Source organism: Semicossyphus pulcher, unplaced genomic scaffold (genome assembly GCF_022749685.1).
Source record: "Semicossyphus pulcher isolate SPU_LCO1_2020_fin unplaced genomic scaffold, fSemPul1.0.p SCAF_3, whole genome shotgun sequence".
Taxonomy (NCBI): domain Eukaryota; kingdom Metazoa; phylum Chordata; class Actinopteri; order Labriformes; family Labridae; genus Semicossyphus; species Semicossyphus pulcher.
In genome coordinates, this window is record NW_027211704.1 from 27,240,316 (window position 1) to 27,258,335 (window position 18,020).

Sequence of the window (18,020 nt, forward strand, 5' to 3'; positions counted from 1 at the left end):
GCAGGCCAGTGGTTGAGGTGGTTCTAGTCAATTGCTGCCAGAGGAGTGTGTGCCTCATATAAACATATACAGTACTTTAAAGGACTTGCTCTTCTTATCTCGTTGTACATTGTAAAATGACAAAGTATTCTATTCTATTCTATTCTGTAAAAAATGTGGGAGTAAGTCATCTGCTCAGTATTTAAGGCCTTAGTGTAGAGATCAAAAACTTTACAATGCAGTCTGTCATCTTACCCTGCACCATCCATGGCTTATCTCTGCTGCCTTCATCAAGTGGCCCATGGTCACAGCTGCCAAAAGACCACTGGTGCCTGCCCCTTACATGGTGAAGGACACCATTCCACATTATCTAGGGAGTATATTTTTCAGGTGATATAACAGTGAAACAAAATACAAGAGGACAATTGGGCATTAAAGGCCCTGGAAACTTGGCTTGAAATAGCAAAAATGCATATATGATATCAGAGTTCAGTGTGTCATAAAGGTACCACAAAAATCTGAGTGAAAATAAATATTCGGAACCACTATAAAATCTTGAAAAACAGTTCATTAGGCTATTCACACCATTTCTCAGGACTGTGTAGGCGTGGCAGATCCCATGTTGATTGACATCTGCCAGGGTCTGCCTGTCCGCGTTCTCATGGCAACTGTCAACACAACAATGGTGCATGGGAAAGCAGTGTTTCCTCTTGGACTTTCAGCAGCAGGGTAGAAGGTTTGTAGTACCACCCAGGTATGTGCGCTTGTGCACATCATATCAAAACTATTGCTGTCAGGTGATTAAAAAAATGAATCTAATTAATTACAGACTTTGAAATCAATTGATTTCAATTAATCTCATATATCAATGATTTTTGTGAGAAGCACATCACATGTAGACTTACCCTCTTTCTAGATGGTTATTTCTTACTTCCAAACTTTAATTGTACTTTTTTTAATTCACAAACTACTTTAATCTGACCACTTTGCTTCAGTCCCCCCCAACACACCTGAACCTCTGCTCTCTGCACCCCCCGTCTGCTGTGTTGACTGTCTTCATCAGCAGTCTGTTTAATGAACTCACAAAAGTTACATATTTTCTTTCGCAATTCAGTTCTCACAGCACGTGAGCCGCGTGTGCACGAGGGACGTTATTAATGACGTAGCGATCCAAACGATCGATCGTTACCAAATGACATCACCTTTTATAAGCTCTATAAACCGCGACAATCAATGTATTTACAGTAGGGACATACAGAGTTAGACAGACAATATCTCCTCATTTCAGTATGATATTGTGCAGCTCGCTGGAGGGAGATCACCAGGGAGCTTAAAGTTTGATATTGAGCGCACAGCGGATTTAGGCACGTGGATTGTTTACATTGCGTATTAGAACTGCATATGTATGCCGATGTCAGCGATGCAGAGCGGACCCTCTTTTGCCGTTAGAAGTAAACTGGTCCCGCTTTTGTTTATTTGGTTGCCAAGATTTCACGAGTTCACTGTTTCAGTGCTCTTCCTCAATGAGGAGAGGATGGACGATCATTGATTTGAAGCGAAAATCTCCAAAGAGTCGTTTAACTACAACTTCTGAAGCAGCTGCAACAATTCACTAAATGTATGTAGCGAGACACTGCTGCTTCTCCAAGTCCGCCGCATTTACAAAATAAAGGAATGACACATTGTCATCTCAAATGGTGGATGTGCACCGGGGACAGCACACACAGGCATGATGGGAAAAAGGCGATTGTTAGATAATTGCAACAGATATGTGCAGAGACGTTCAGGGTATGTGGACACGAGTTAGCTTAGACTCAGAAAGGAAGATTGATCGCGAGCCGAGAAGTGTTATTGCACCTGTGTGGGCGAGACAACTGCGGTTGACTGGTTCAAGGAAATTTATGAGGTGATAAATATCATTTTTAAGTTAACAATGAAGTTAATAAAGAAAGAATGGCAATAACTTGAGTTTGGATTAAAACTAATGCCACATAGAACGTAACTGAACTAGTGTGAACATAAGACCCTAAATTACACAGTTAGAAGGATTTTGTGGATTTGGGTTTACAGGGGCTTTAAGAGAGTGAACTTCTGATTTACTATAAGTGCTTATGTGGTTGATTGTGTCACAGATGCATACTTTAAATTCCTCCTCTGTCTCCGCCTGTTACAGCAATACCAGAAATGATTGACGATATGTCTCATCCACTGATGGATTCTGGGATATTGTTTATAGAACCAGCCTAACAGAGACAGACATTGAGAAAAGTCAATACCCATACATTTTGGAAATGGTTTTCAGAAACATGATGTACAATGTGTAAACTTTCTATTATTTGACTAAAAAATCAATTAGGAAAAGACATAGAGCATGCAATTTCTTGGCCAGGGTCTTTGCGTGCCATATGTCCAGAGTGTTTAAGACCCCAGTCTTTGAATCTTTCCTGTGTTGGATATGCAAAAGACCCTCATTGTATTAAGGGGGAAAATTTTAAAATATTGTTGACATGAGTTGTTCAGGTGAGGACATGTACTAACCTAGTAAGGCTGAGATCTGTCTGTGAGCATCTGTAACCACTTCTTAAACAGCAATTTCAGGCAGCAGAGCACCCATTGTCCTGATGAATACCTCCATCTCCTTCACCACTGAGTTCCTATTTGTCTCTCTCTTGTAGTTTTTATGTGGATGATGTCTCTGGACCCCTGTTCTATTGTGGTGTATGTGCAGTATTGTACACAGTGCCCTGACCAAAATATTAACAAATGCAGTTCTTGGGTTCTTGCCTGTATGTACATTAGACTTAAAAGATTTGCATTGCTGTGTAAACATACCTGGTGAGTCCATCCTGCCATCACATGAGAATGATAGAAAATGTAAGAACAATGGGCCTCATGCAAGAAGCGATATACGAACAAAAGTTATCTTATTTTTGATCTTATACACGATTTTTTCTTATTTTGTTTGTGCCATTGGTTTCTGGGATTCACCAATGTTTTCTTGTTTTTGCTCTTCTCTTAGGTAAGAGAACATTTTACGATTGGTGGAGAGCATTCTTACCAGTCCATAGTCCACATAGTCCACAAATGCACGGAAGGGCTAAAGAGATACTATTAGTCAAATGATCCCAATGAGGACTATCAATCAATCAAATTTTATTTGTATAGTGCCAAATCATAACCAGAGTTATCTCGAGACACTTTACAAAAAGAGCAGGTCTAGACCGACTCTTTGTTCTGTTATTTAAACATGAATCACCATGAGTAGCACTTAGCAATATTCGGCACATTGGCAAGGAATAACTTCCTTTTAACAGGCAGAAACCTCGAGCAGAACCAGACTCATGTTGAACAGCCATCTGCCTCTACTGGATGGGCCGAACATGGGATAGAAGGAGATGCAGGATAGAGACAGGCAAAGAGAGCAACAACAACATATGTTCTTGTTACAACAACAACATATGTTCTTGTTACAACAACAACATATGTCCTTGTTACATGAACAACAACAGACACATACTTATGGTTACAATGCCAATAATAGTGGTAGACTAGGGTGAAGATTAACAAAATAAATAAATAAATAAATTAGCGAGAGAAGCAGAGTAATGATAAAGGCTGAGGTAATCGTAATTGAAACAATAAAACTATAAAAACCCTGCTTGTGTGCTTTCTGCTTCTGAATGGCTTACATAGCCTACTGCTGTTAAATGCTTTAACCATCCAGGAGCGCACTTTCAGTGATCGCACATGAGATGGATGAATTACTGCTGAGTGTTTCAGATTGCAGATTCCATCTTAATATAAAACGACTTTTTTTTATTTCAGTGACCATGCGATCCTTGACTGACACGGCATTCACAGCGTCACAGATCTTTTGCCATTGCTGCATTTTTTATGTGCCTGTAATGCAGTTCTCAGTTACGTTGCGGGACCTAATGGTGATACAAGGCAATTACAGGTGCACACATCCCAATTTAACCAGACGTTCACGGTTGGCTCCCCTTGTCATGGTGCTACTAGAGTTGCCATAGGTTCAATCACTATCGTGTTACCTCAATCAGCGATAGTGGTGACCTAACAGAGATTTATTTAAATGAAAATCTTCGTGATTATATCTTTAAGTTGATGTAAAAGTACTTCGATTTTGCAACTGCAGTAGTTCTTCTTCTTCTTCTGACCTTTTTTCGGTGGCATTTCTTCTTCTCCTTGTGCCCGATTTGCACACGGCACAACATGCATCTGCCCTTAAATGGTGTTTGAGGGGCGTTACCTATGCTAATTACAAAAGGTCAACCATGCCCCCCCAGTTTGAGATCAAGTGGAATTCATCATTCAGCTGTCCTGGGTATGAGCAGATTGGGGTGGTTAAGAATGTTTGGTGCATCTGGCGTTGACTTCTCTTATTTCTTATCTTAAAAGAAAGTTAATAGAAATTTTAGGAGAAATTTAAGAGACTGTTGCTGCATGAGGCCCAATGTGTTGCCAAGAAAAGTGTCATGGGATTTCCCAAATATGAACTGGTAAGTGTTAAGAGGATAAAGGCCACAATGATATATAAGCATTACATTTTGATACTGGAAACAAAACTAACTGAGCACGACCACACTATCCTTTTCCTTCAACTGTGCAAGGACCTCTGCTTGCTTGTGCTGCCAGGAGTTCTTTATGAAATCAACACAGTAGGTGTTCTGTATGGTGTGGAAAGTTGTGTTGGCCACCATTCCCATTCACTATATTCATGTATTTGATTAGCAGGGCGATCTAAGTGTAATTATTTCCAAAAAGAAGAATGGAAGAAGAGTTGGTTGACAACATAAAGTCTCCTGTCTGCATCCCAAACTTAATTTCCATTTCCTTATTGGCGGAGACATCCATGCATTCATATATATATAGTATATATATACAATTTATATAAACTAGCAATCTATCACTCACAAACCTGTCTTTGAAACCTTATGACTTTTTGTCCTCAGTGTGCATAGGCATTGTGTAAACATGAGATACAGAGTGTTTGCTGAAGTATAGACCAACAGTATTCTGGTGTGTTGTTTTTTCCAGAGTGTCTCTTCATGTTTCCTTGCCAGTGGAACTACAGGCCAGATCACTGTATGTACGGGAGTAACTGCAAAGGTGCTGAAGAGGAGGGCGTGTCAATCCTCCATGGCAACCGTGGAGTATATCATGATGACAAGCAGCCTGCGTTTAAAGTTGTCTATGATGCAATACGAGAGGTAAATATTCCTGTGAATTTGTCAATTTAGTTTTGTTACTGCAATAAAATACAGATGCAACTGAGCACAATAGTGATAGCTGTATTCCATGTACAGGTATCATTATTCATCATTATTTGTAGTAATTACATCTTGAAAATATAAAGTGCTGTCAACAAGGTCAACCATAGTTGTTAATTGGAAGAGTATTAGTATTTTAGTAATACATTTTAAATACTATATGCCTTTGTTTTTTTTGGTGATATGTTAAAGCAAAGGTCAAGTTATGTAGATTTATTATAACTCTTATGTGGCTGTAATAGATGCACATTACATACACTAAAATCTATACAGTTACTACTCATCCTCTCAAAATCTTTCCAATATGACTAAATAAACATTAAATGTGTATAAAAAAAACCTCTACATCATAAGAAGTTGGTTAATACACTTTGATATATCTATGTTTAATATATGTTTTCAACTAAAACAGTTACACATGCTTGAGCTAAGACCAAAGACTTTAGGAAGGGGGAAATTGACATCGAGAGGGTGGAGACCTACAAATACCCGAGTGTTCACCTCAATAATAAACTGGACTGATCAAATAACACAGACGACCAAAGTCGTTGTGTACCTGCTGAGGAGACTGAGGTCCTTTGGAGTGTGCAGGACTCTGTTACGACTTTTTATGACACTGTGGTGCCGTCTGCACTTTTCTATGCAGTGGTCTGCAGGGGAGGAGGGAGTACAGAATGGGACAGCAAATTGGTCAGGAGGGCCGGTTCTGTCCTGGACTGTTCTCTGGACTTCATAGAGGAGGTCGGTGAGAGGAGGATGTTGGCCAAGCTGTCATCTATCATGAACGACCCCTCTCACCTCCTGCATGAAACTGTGGGGGCCTTAAGCAGCTCCTTCAGCAGCAGACTGCTTCACCTACCTTGCAAGAAGGAGCGCTACCGCAGGTCCTTCCTCCCATCTGCAGTCAGACTCTTTAACATCAGCATCCGCTACTTTGTACTGCTTTTCTATTAATGAATATCTACTGAAATATATTATTTTAGTATAATATTATTCTAGTATAATATCACACTTTGCTTCATATATTTCTGCATTTTTATTACCTCATCCATACAATGCAATCATGTCTATGCAATTACTTTTCATGTGCAATTGTTATTTTTTATGCAATATGTCACTTTACTTATCCACAACCATCAACATGGTACACACCGTGCGCGTTTTTGAATTGGCACAATTTTTTTGCACAAAAACCTAACCATCCACAACATTGAAGGTGTACATAGTGTATATATTTATCATTAATATTATTATTGTATTTTATTATTGGCCCAAAAAAAGAGCAGCTTTTAGTATTTTCTCTGTGAAATACGTTCTGGCTTGCTTGCATTGTACAATGTAGGTCAATTTTTAATTTTTTTTTTTTTTTTCTGCAGCAGGAGAGTCAGTTTCTCCCTGCTATGCTGAGATAAGCCTCTTAAGAGGGGCTGGGTCATAATTCATGATTATTACAGAACATCGCCACCCTTAATTTATAAATACAATTTAGTCTTGGATGTGATTGACACAATGTCCCTGTTCCTGCAGTTTCCCTTTGAAGACAACATGTTCCAGTCGCTGTTCTACCCCATTCAGACCAAGTTCCTGGACACAGTCAACACCCTTTGTGGCCGGATTCCTCAAGTCTTCCTCAAGCAGATAGAAAAGACCATGAGGAGTGTGTTTGAAGAAAAAGTGGTCCAACACGTAAGACCACACAAATAACTAATGGAGAAATGGACTCAGTTTTATTTGGTCAGAACAAGGACTAACTTGCTATAGCTTACATCAAAAGCATCCTCTGCATTGAATTGTTGGGGCTATGTTTTCAGTGTTTCAACAATTCCTAGAATGGTTAATATCACAATCCTCCAGTAAACAGAAGTAGGTAATACGCATATGTATCCAGAGTAGCATACAGTGCTGGTCAGGGACCAAAACATATAGGATCATCAAAAAGAATCTCTCCAAATGATCACTTATGACCCACTTGTGGTGTTAGCTGTGTCTGCAGAGACCCTGCCCTCTGCCTGCTTAATTTAATATGATATTATTATGCTGTATTCAGGATATTTCTGGGTGTCATTCCAAGTGGTGTGCAGCCCCAGACACTTATGGGTACATTGTGCCTTCCTATAAGACGCCAAAGGGGTTTAAAAAGCATCTGTAAATGATAACCTGGGAATGAGAGCAATCTGCTGTAATTTGGATGTATAAAGAAGTGCAGGTATGACAGGGCAGAGCAGAGTGGCTACACAAAGCAGACAGGATAAGGTGGGCAGGCTGTCTTTAAACTAAATCCTGCACTTTGACATAGAGTTGTGCTTGTTTATCTGTTCTTCAGAACATAACAGCATTTTAACATCAGGAAAATAACATTTCATTTTTCTGATTCTCCATTAATTAATTTTTGTTTATTTAGCGCCAAATCACATGAAAGGTTATCTCTTGAGGTGTTACAAATAGAGCAGGTCTTGATTGTGCACTGTGTAATATTATTTACAGAGATTCCGCAACAGAAATCCTCAGGAACCTGCAAAACGAGAAAGCACAAAAACCCATGCAAGATAAAATGGTAGTAATTCCTTTACTGGGGCATTGATTCATACTGAAGGACTGGGAGAAAGAAAGAGGAGGAGGGAAAGCTCAGTGTAACACGTCCCTTAGCTGTCTAAGCCTATAGCAGCAAAGCTAGAGGCAGATCCAAGGCAAAGCTTATTAACCTTTGTTCTCATGAATGCCTCCATCTCAAGCAACACTGCTTTCTCTCTTGCGTGTATTTAAGCCTTTGGTTGGAAATCTGATTGTAGATCCGTTTTTTTATAGCTTTGGCACTTATTATTGAATGTAAAATCATTTGAGATCAAATTGTTTTTAAACGTGTTAATCGAAAAAGTACCCTAGTAGATACTTTTGAGTAGCCAATGGTATATAATAACAAAGTCAATTTTTGACTTTGGCAAGCTTTACTACTTGAAGTAGTAGACATTTTTCCAAAATATTGTGAATGTTTTACCAGTACATAACTTGAAATGTGAGACTGTGTGAATGAGAGGTGATGACAGTTCTCTGTCTGTTCTGCAGTTGCTAAAAGCCACTGACAGTATTAATTACAGCACAGCAGAGGAAATGTGGATGTTTATGTTACAGACCGAACATTACATTGCACTTTCAGAATGATATAAGGACCAGATGTAATATGCATGCAACATGTCCACATCAGATTCAAAGTTATCAGAGTGAATCAAAACCAACATGTCCTAGCCTTTAAAAATAGTGACATACTATAGCTGATTATTTGCCATATTAAAATTGATTTCTGCCATGTTAACTTTTACAAGATGTCAGTGTTTTATGCGGCATCTTAGCTTGTAATATGAATGGTCTGCTGTTAACACATTGGTTCATTTGTTTTTTGCTAAATTACTTTCAATGTGATGTAATAATCTAAATATATAATTCAAACTGGAAACTGAAAATGGTTTCACAACATGTTTCAAAATGTATAAATGCAATGCACTTATTTACATGCAATACATTGAGACTGTAATACAGCAAAGCAATACACATTGCTGAAAATGCAATGAGTGTTAGCTGATTACCAACCTTATTTCTATTTGTAGAAATAGTTACATAGTTATAGTTTTGAGTAAGAACTGTGGAATAAACACTTGTAGTTGTTTCCTTGTTTCTCTGTGCCTCTTTGGTGCAGCCATTTATGTACTTTTAAGACCTGGATTCAATGCCATCACTCAACCTTACATCTGATTTTGCCCAGTTACCACTTGCTATATTGTAGGGAAAAATCCCAGTGGCCCAAGAAGGATTATCCCCATCAAAAAAAAAATCCCCAAGTCTGTTAAACTCTTGACAGGCACCTAGAACTGCGAGCAAGGTAGCTTTTGAATCCTCTCTTTATGAATTTTTGATCTGTGAAGGTTTTCTATTTGTGAAACTTTTTTGGAACCAAAGAAGCAATTTATAAATGTGTGATGTCATCCTAGTGTGACGTCTTTGGGCTCATCGGGAGCTTGCTACTGGGGCCAGTGGGAAAAACACTGGGCAGATTCAGATAGATTAAATAACATATTATAAAGAACATAAATATTATGACTCTTGATATTGTTTTTGTTTGAGTATTTGAAAGTACTTCTACATATTCTTCAACTTAATTCAAGATTTATATTTTGCAAAAATTTACGACATGAATGACAGACATACCATTCATTTTTCGTATTTTTTTGGGTATTTGACCAAACCAAACGTCACATTTTCCCATAATAATGTAAAATCATAAAATATCTCCAAATGTTGTGCCAGAACTTCTGGTGTATTCATATATCTCTAAAGCCACTGTTAAACTACTGTCAAATCCACTATAGCTCTCTTCCAACTATGTAATGTAAGGTCTTGTGTAGCCTACACAACAGTAAGCATGTGAAAAGTATGAGAGGTAGAGTATGAGTAGATTCAATCAAAAAAAACGAAAAATTGTAATTTAAGTTTGTATATACTTTAGACACAGTATTTCTTTTGAATCAGGAATGGCAGGCCTCAGACATTCAATAAGTAATTCTTTATGTGATGTAATCATAAATAAAAGTCACACGACAGCTATTCGGCTATTTAAATTTAGCATTTGTGTTGTCTATTGGTCGGGCAGATTGCAATTAAAAGGGAATCGGCCAAATTATCTAACCAGCAAAGTAAGATTTTTTACCTATTGTAAAATTCGGTGTATAAGACACACTTTTAATTAAAAAAAAGTCATCTAAAGTGGGCTGAATCCTATGTACCGGTGTGACCAATATACCAGTATAAAATGCAGAGAGGTATTTTACCGTGTTACGTTATTTTACCCAGATGATGGCGCTATAATCTAGCTAAAGCTTTGTCAGGACATGCGCCGTTACCGTAGGATCAGCTCAATAATTTAGATTTTGCCATAGTAATGAGGGCTTTTTTTTACTCTGAATTTAGTTGACGCTTAAGGAGACCCTCAACTTTGACATCATATAAGAAGGGGATTTTGAGGAGGAATAAGAAGGAACATGAGGAGGAAGATGGAAAAATTAGAATTAGAAATATAGGGGTCCATAAACACAACTACCCAGCCTAAAATTATTATTAATACTTGACATTGGCCACTCGTTTGTCGACTGCCTTCTGAAGCCTTGATTTGGCATACCGGCAGCCATCATGTTGATTTTTTGGAGCCCGAAGTGAACATATTTTCAAAAAAAGGTGCTGCTGGTGAGGAGTGAAGGGTTGGAAAACACCAAGTTATTAGAGCTGTACATTCTGTGCCAGTGGCTGATCCATCAGATGGCAAATAAACTAGTTAACCATCATATTTCCCACATAATGAGATTCTGTTTGTGGTAGTGGATGACCAGAGTTGTCTTTTTAAAAAATACTAAAGAAGATATGAAAACTTATGGAACAGATGACATGAGACTGATCAAAGATAATTTGGACTTGCTATAGTCAGATCTGCTTAATCTGGCTCTAATACCAGTGAGGTCCAGGAAACAATCTCAATGAACAATGAAAATCTCAGAACATGGACAGCATAATGGCACAACTGGAGACTTCTTGAATACAAGCGGCAAACTCTGGGGCAGAAAAATGAAACCAATACACTTCTGCAAAACTGCAGTTTCTCAAGTGGCTGCTGAGGCTGGCTTAAAAAGCAATCAGTAATAAGCCCCATATTAAAGTGCCCAGCAAAAGTAAACATGTTTACAGCCTGGTACAAAAACAGTTTTGGTCTCCAAGGCAAATTTGTGTAATCAACACACAAATTTTTAAATAAGTCACTTGTATAAGTTATATTAAGAGTTAAAGATTCTGCTAGGTGTCACCTCATCCAATTCAGTCACTAAACTAAACATTTTAGCCTTGTGCCTATTGGATATTTTTTTAATGCAAATAACATGGCTTGCTGAGTGGTTTATTGCAAGAACTGGCCTCCATGAAGTCCGTGCTTCAGCTTTATCTGAATTTATTTTTTTAGCAGAAATTATGCTTGGGTGTCAGGATTGTTGGCTTTTCCAGCAGAAGAGCCAACAATGGGCTGAAGTGATTAAGTTATTTTAAGTTACTCATTACATGTCGTTTAACTGCAACTCTCTCACTGGAGATCTGTGCACGATAGCGGTAAATCCGTACCGTTACACAAGCTCTCTGAGCTTCTGTAGTCAAATAAATTAACAACGGTCAGCATCCACCACAAATAAAATTTCCACAAGTTATTATCTTATGTGCACATGATAATAACTTGTTCACACAAGTCACACCCACAGCATCTCACACCTACTGCAATTAAAGATGACCTACAGGACCTAAGCGTCACTGGGCTCCATCACATTCTGTTGAAATTCCTATGGTGGACTTCCAGGATTTTACTAAGAATGTTTATGATACGAGAAACAATTTCAGGGAGATGAGATACATGTGCATGACAGTGGACTGCAATACTCAGTAAAATAACAAGCAGTGTTTAGGTTGCAGTGTTTTTTTACAGTTCTACTACTGACTGACTACCAACAGCCTGTGGAAACGTTTTTACTGTTAGTGAATTTATATTGTTTTAGAAAGGAATGTAGTAATGAAGGATGACTTCTGACCGACTGGATTACTGGGTTTTCGGTTTGAGACTTTTCTTAATGCCATTATAATGGTTTTGTTATCTGAATCAAACCACTTTTACCTGCTCATTTTCTCTGGTTCTTAAATAATTGTCATATTCAAGCATAGACCAGAAACATTAGAAAAGTAAATTATTATTTAAAGGACAGCAGGTAACTATGTAAGCCAGTTTCCACCAAAGTGATTAAAAAAATAACTTATTTAGTACAAAATTTAATACAAATAATTAAAAGTATACAAAAGTATCCCAAATAAAGACCATCTCAAAATAATTAGGCTACTTAGTTTCTCAAAACTCTGTTTGCTTATCAAAAACAATAACTTAGTATCTCAAAATAATGACAAAAAAGTAAGTTTTGCTGTAAAGCTGCCAATTTACCAATGACTCTATGGTTTTTCCGGTGTAACGGAACCAAAACAGGCGGGACCTGTAAACAAATAACAAAAGCTTCACATACACACAGCACCCTATTCTGTCCTGCCGGCTCCACCGTTTATACAGACGCAGATTCGCCTCTGTTACTACCTCCGATGCTGGCTCAGAGGCAGAACAACTTCACCACACTATTCCGCCTCTGTGCGTTTCCCATAAAAGACAAGATGTCACAGGGGTGTTACAGTCCCCCCTTGAGCTGGTAATATAAAAGGGGCTTGTGAAAGTTAATTTCCGCATGTGACGTAAATCTTTAGATAATGAGTTTGTATCTCAAAATTTCAAGAACCCCCCTCACCATTATGACTATTTAGGCTATTTTAAAGAAATGGGTACAATTCTCTAAAATAAGGACTTAGTATCTTATCACAATGAGAAAATGTCTCAAAATAACTTAATCTTAAATGAATTACGTTTTCAAAGCACTGACCAAGTATCTTAAAATAATGACTTTGTATTTCAAAATAAGAGTACTCAAAACATTGACTGATTGATGAGAAATATGAAAAATGTATTTAAAGCCCCTGTGAGGATTTTTCTGGTGATTTGAAACAGACTGAAATTTATTCTGATTACTCTGTATGACCTACAAAAGCAAACCAGACCATCAGCAACAAGACTGATTGTTTGTGTAGTTATTTTCAATGCCTGAAACCGCTGGTGGAGGTAGGTGTCATTCGAAGCGATTAACTGCACGCTGCCTTTGTTTACATTTTCTAGGGCAAAAATTTAAAGTGAGTTATACATATGACTGTTATAGAAAGCAGGATGAGATTTTTTTTGTTAAAAACCACCACTTAAGCATGTACAGGACAAAATCAGCAAAGAGATAAGAGGTACAGCCTTGCCACAGGGGGCATCAAAATCAACACAAACTGAAAGTTCCTCACAGGAGCTTTAATCACTCAGGAGAATGATTAAATAATGTTTAATGTCATAAAACAATTCTGTTGTCTTGAATTTGACAGCGAAATTAATGTTTTACTGTCAATCAATCAATCAATCAAGTTTTATTTGTATAGCGCCAAATCATAACCAGAGTTATCTCGAGACACTTTACAGAAAGAGCAGGTCTAGACCGACTCTTTGTTATGTTATTTAAAGAGAGGCCGAACATGAATCACCATGAGTAGCACTTAGCAATATTCGGCACATTGGCAAGGAATAACTTCCTTTTAACAGGCAGAAACCTCGAGCAGAACCAGACTCATGTTGAACAGCCATCTGCCTCGACTGGATGGGCCGAAAATGGGATAGAAGGAGATGCAGGATAGAGACAGGCAAAGAGAGCAACAACAACATATGTTCTTGTTACAACAACAACAACATATGTCCTTGTTACAACAACAACAACAGACACATACTTATGGTTACAATGCCAATAATAGTGGTAGACTAGGGTGAAGATTAGCAAAATAAATAAATAAATAAATTAGCGAGAGAAGCAGAGTAATGATAAAAACTGTGATACGTTCAATATGATATGACTATATTTACTACTATGATTAGTCTGAAAGGCACTACAAACATTCATCTGATATGATAGCTTGCTGGAAATCAACTGTTTGCTGGTTAAGGGGTATTTGTTAGTTTAATGAAACCGAAGTGTTTTTTTTGCAAGACCAACTAAGTGTTGACTTAATGACCATGAAAAAAATTTTTTGCCTTGCATTTAAATACACTTAAAAAGAGGATAAAAACAATCATCTGGATTATCTGGGAAAAACATTCCATACATTATTGTATTGTCTTACCTTTTAGTACAGTTTAAATATTATCATAATTAAACTGCTTACTGTCTGTTTACCCCACAATTGGTGTTATCAGACAGTTTACTTCATTTTGATTTTCTTTTGTAAAGTTGGTGACACATTTTTCATTTTTAATAGGATTTATATCAGCCTTTTCTGCAGGTATACACCTTGTTAGATTATGTTATTTACTGTATAGCTTAGCCTATATGAAGTGATTTTGTGGACACAAATTAACAATACAATCTTAATAAGCTTTCTCCCAAATAAGTTCAATTAAGAAGTAATGTTTTTTAAGTATTACTGATATTTCTGTTATCCCAGTATTGATTATGTTGTCTGTTTACTGTTCTAGTGATGTGGAGGAATTTTGTAGAGGGATTGACGGGCAATTAAAGAAGGAAGGGAAACCATTAAAATGGTAGGTAGTGCTGTGACCTACTTCACAATTTGAACTTTGAATATTAATGGGTCTGGAAAAGTCAGACATCAGTAACATGTTCTTGTTGTTCCTCCCTTTCGGTTCCTTCTCCTTTCGGGAAAAATGTTTTTCATTGTTTGTTCTGTTTTTGTACTTTAATAAAGATTCTATTTCAATATCTCAAGAATCTGTGAATGTTATATTTACATTTATACAAAAAAATATACTGTATATTTGGGTGTAATAAACGGTTAAACTGTTGTAAGAATTAGTATTTGGGTGTAATAAACGGTTAGACTGTTTTTAGAATTAGGATTTGGGGGTAATAAACCTTTAAACTATTTTTAGAATTAGGATTTGGGTGTAATTAACCTTTAAACTGTTTTTAGAATAAGGATTTGGAAGTAATAAACCTGTAAAACTATAAGTTGTTCGGCAAAAAGTGGCATTTGGGCGGAAAACGACATTAGCTGCTTTTTTACAGTCGTCCAATGGGTGGCACTGTCGCAAAAACACAAGGGTCCTAGAAATACGGTCCCAGAATCGTGGTCCTGCATCTGCAGCCTCCGGCTCTGCAGACACATAAGGCTTTTCTCATTTCTCTATTTTGGCTGCTTCCCAAGTCTCTTAAATTGCATCCATGTTTCCTTCACTTGCGTCTTTCACTTGCGTCTTAGTCCCTCCCACCAGAGATGCATGGAGAGACGCGAGGAAACCAAGAGAGGAGAGAGGAAACGAGGGAATGTTTTTTAAGAGACATAAGACGTCCTTTCCTATGAAGCGTCACGTGCTGCGACGTCCGTTTGTGATGATCGCGTCATCTGATCACCGCTGGACCAGCTGTCAGTCTGCTTTAACAGCTGTTTGTGTCTGTACACATGTGCACTGTATTAATTCTAATAAACACACAGTAACAGTGTTTCCTCTCCTCTCTATTTGACAACCTGTGATCGTTTAGAACGAAATATTGATCATAACTTGTCGTAAAATATATAAAATGCAGTGAATAACTGAAGATTTGATTTGTTTTCTGAGTCAACATCTGAAAAAAGTCTAAAAATCAAAAGTGGCAAAAACAGATTAATTTCTATTAAATTTAATCTAAAAAAATACCTCTCGTCATGATCAGTTATTCCCCTGCTAACTTTTATTACAGATGAATGAATGAATTCAGAGGGAGCAGGAGAGTCTCTCTGTCAGCAGGTAACACTTTTTACGTGTGAGAGTGATCATCAGTGAGGTCGGGTTTGATCAGCGTGACGTGATTTCTATTTATCCTGAAACTTTTAGCCTAATAAATCATTTTCATAGTTCATGAACAGACAGTATTTGGGCTGATTAAATAATTAATTCAGATCAGATTATCTGTGATCAAAAATGTAAATAATGATCAAATAATACAAAGACAGTGCTGGTAAGAAATGTCCGTATGGCTCTGCAGCAGGAACACAGACTGCAGCCTGTTCTTCATGTGCAGGTGTTTGTTAAACAGGTAACAGGATACAGAGAGGAAACACTGTTACTGTGTGTTTTATTAGAATTAATACAGTGCACATGTGTGCTACACACACAGCTGTTAAAGCAGACTGACAGCTGATCCAGCGGTGATCAGCTGACGCGATCATCACAAACGTACGTCGCAGCACATGACGCTTCATCGGAAAGGACGTCTCATGTCTCTTAAAAAACATTCCCTCGTTTCCCCTCTCCTCTCTTGGTTTCCTCGCGTCTCTCCATGCATCTCTGGTGGGAGGGACTAAGACGCAAGTGAACGACGCAAGTGAAGGAAACACTGCGGTCAAGCCAGCCGTGGTTCGCGTTTCCTTGGTCAAATAAGCCGCACCTTTTTTTCCAGTGCGCAAATGCACTAACATTTACGGTAATCGTAATGAAACCGCTCTGAAGAGCTGCTGGTAGTGAATTTCGGGCAGACTGTGGTCTCACAATCAGACCCATGAAACATACGATACTTTTACAGTAATTATTCCCGGTAATAAACTGAAGGTATCACGAAGGTATCCTTTCGGATTTCAAAGTAAAAGACGACGTGAGAAGAATAAGGATACCTCACCCAACTTTGATGTAGAATAGATTCATATACTGCTGAACTAAGTACTTCCTAGGATATTTCGCCCAACTTTGATGTGGAATAAAAACCGAAAAGTATTCAGTAAAAGTACTTCATAGTTGTTATACAAGTAGTCTAGGAAGTACTAAGTTCAGCAGTATATGAATCTTGGACTACTTATGGAAAATACGTTTTTATTCCACAACAAAGTTGGGTGAAGTATCCTTATTCTTGTTCTCTGTTAAGGATTTTGACACAGGATTACTCGAAAAGTACACAGTAAAAGTACTCCATATTATTCATGCAAGTACTCTAGGAAGTACTTAGTTCAGCAGTATATTAATCTTGGACTACTTATGGAAAATAAGGTTTATATTCTACATCAAAGTTGGGTGAGGTATCCTTATTCTTCTCACGTCGTCTTTTACTTTGAAATCCGGAAATACTGTAAATACGGAATACTGTAAAAGTATCGTATGTTTCATGGGTCTGATCATAGACGTGTATATAGGTCTATCGGAAATCGATCTCAGCACGCCATCTTGAAGGATGTCTCATTTAATAAAATGCATGTCGAGGAGAGAGGATCGAGGATCGAGGAGGTTTGCCGGAGGAGCTACGAGCGAGGATACACCGGTGTATCCTTTGCGGAAGTCTTTTCGGCACCGTGACGTAAAAAGAGGCGTGAAACACAGCTGGAGTATACAAACCACGGCAGGAGCATTTTGTTGCATCTCTCTGCTCCTGGGACACCTGTTCCATCTGAGCAGGTATTCTCCGCGGCGTGTCCCACATTTAACAGAGTGCGCACTAGACTAACCCACAGCATGTCCACATGTTGCTATTTCTTCATCAAAACCAGAAGACAAATTGTCTCCTACAAAATAAGGACTGGTGTAGGCGTGGACTTTTTATTTTAAGTTTCCACAGCCTGATGTTCATGTATTGACTGTTTTTGAGCAGAAACAAAACGCGCGAGGCACAGCAGGTAACTCATTAATTATTTAAATCTGCAGACACGCCGTCAGGTCCGGACAGGATCTCATGTTTATTAAAGTTCTGTGTGCTGACCATCAATGAAAGGTCGGCTGTATATTTACTCGTTGTTGCTGCTGGATCACACGGCTGTGTGCATAAAACGGACACTGGACAGTTAATATCTGTGGGCATGATTGTTGGTGCCAAGTAGTAATGCTTGAGGATTATAATAAATTTACTCTTTTTATTTTTTCTTATTTGTGTGAGTGTGTGTGTTGAATTAAAAATTAAACATGTATGACATCCGTACATTCGCGTCACATTATGCCACGTTGTAAAGTGAATTAGAAGTAACTTGTCATAAACACTGTTCTGCTGACAGAGATCATGAAAAACAGCAGGCTGTAACAGATGATGCAGCTGTGCCAAACATCATATTTAATTGACGTCGCTTTTAAATGATGGCTCT

The 18,020-nt window shown here is 38.0% G+C and overlaps 1 protein-coding gene across 2 annotated transcripts in view; it reads left to right on the plus strand.

Annotated features, from left to right (window-relative positions):
* gxylt2 (glucoside xylosyltransferase 2) overlaps positions 1-14,621 on the plus strand; it is a 54,668-nt gene extending 40,047 nt beyond the window's left edge. The window contains exons 6-8 of one of the 2 annotated variants that reach the window (XM_069679107.1): positions 5,038-5,210; positions 6,798-6,956; positions 14,440-14,621. In XM_069679107.1, coding sequence (XP_069535208.1) covers positions 5,038-5,210; positions 6,798-6,956; positions 14,440-14,442 — 335 coding nt within the window. In that variant the 3' untranslated portion in view covers positions 14,443-14,621. Of the gene's footprint in view, positions 1-5,037; positions 5,211-6,797; positions 7,160-14,439 lie in introns of those variants that run through there. The other variant, XM_069679108.1, reaches the window with a different exon arrangement.
* Positions 14,622-18,020: the final 3,399 nt, after the last annotated feature.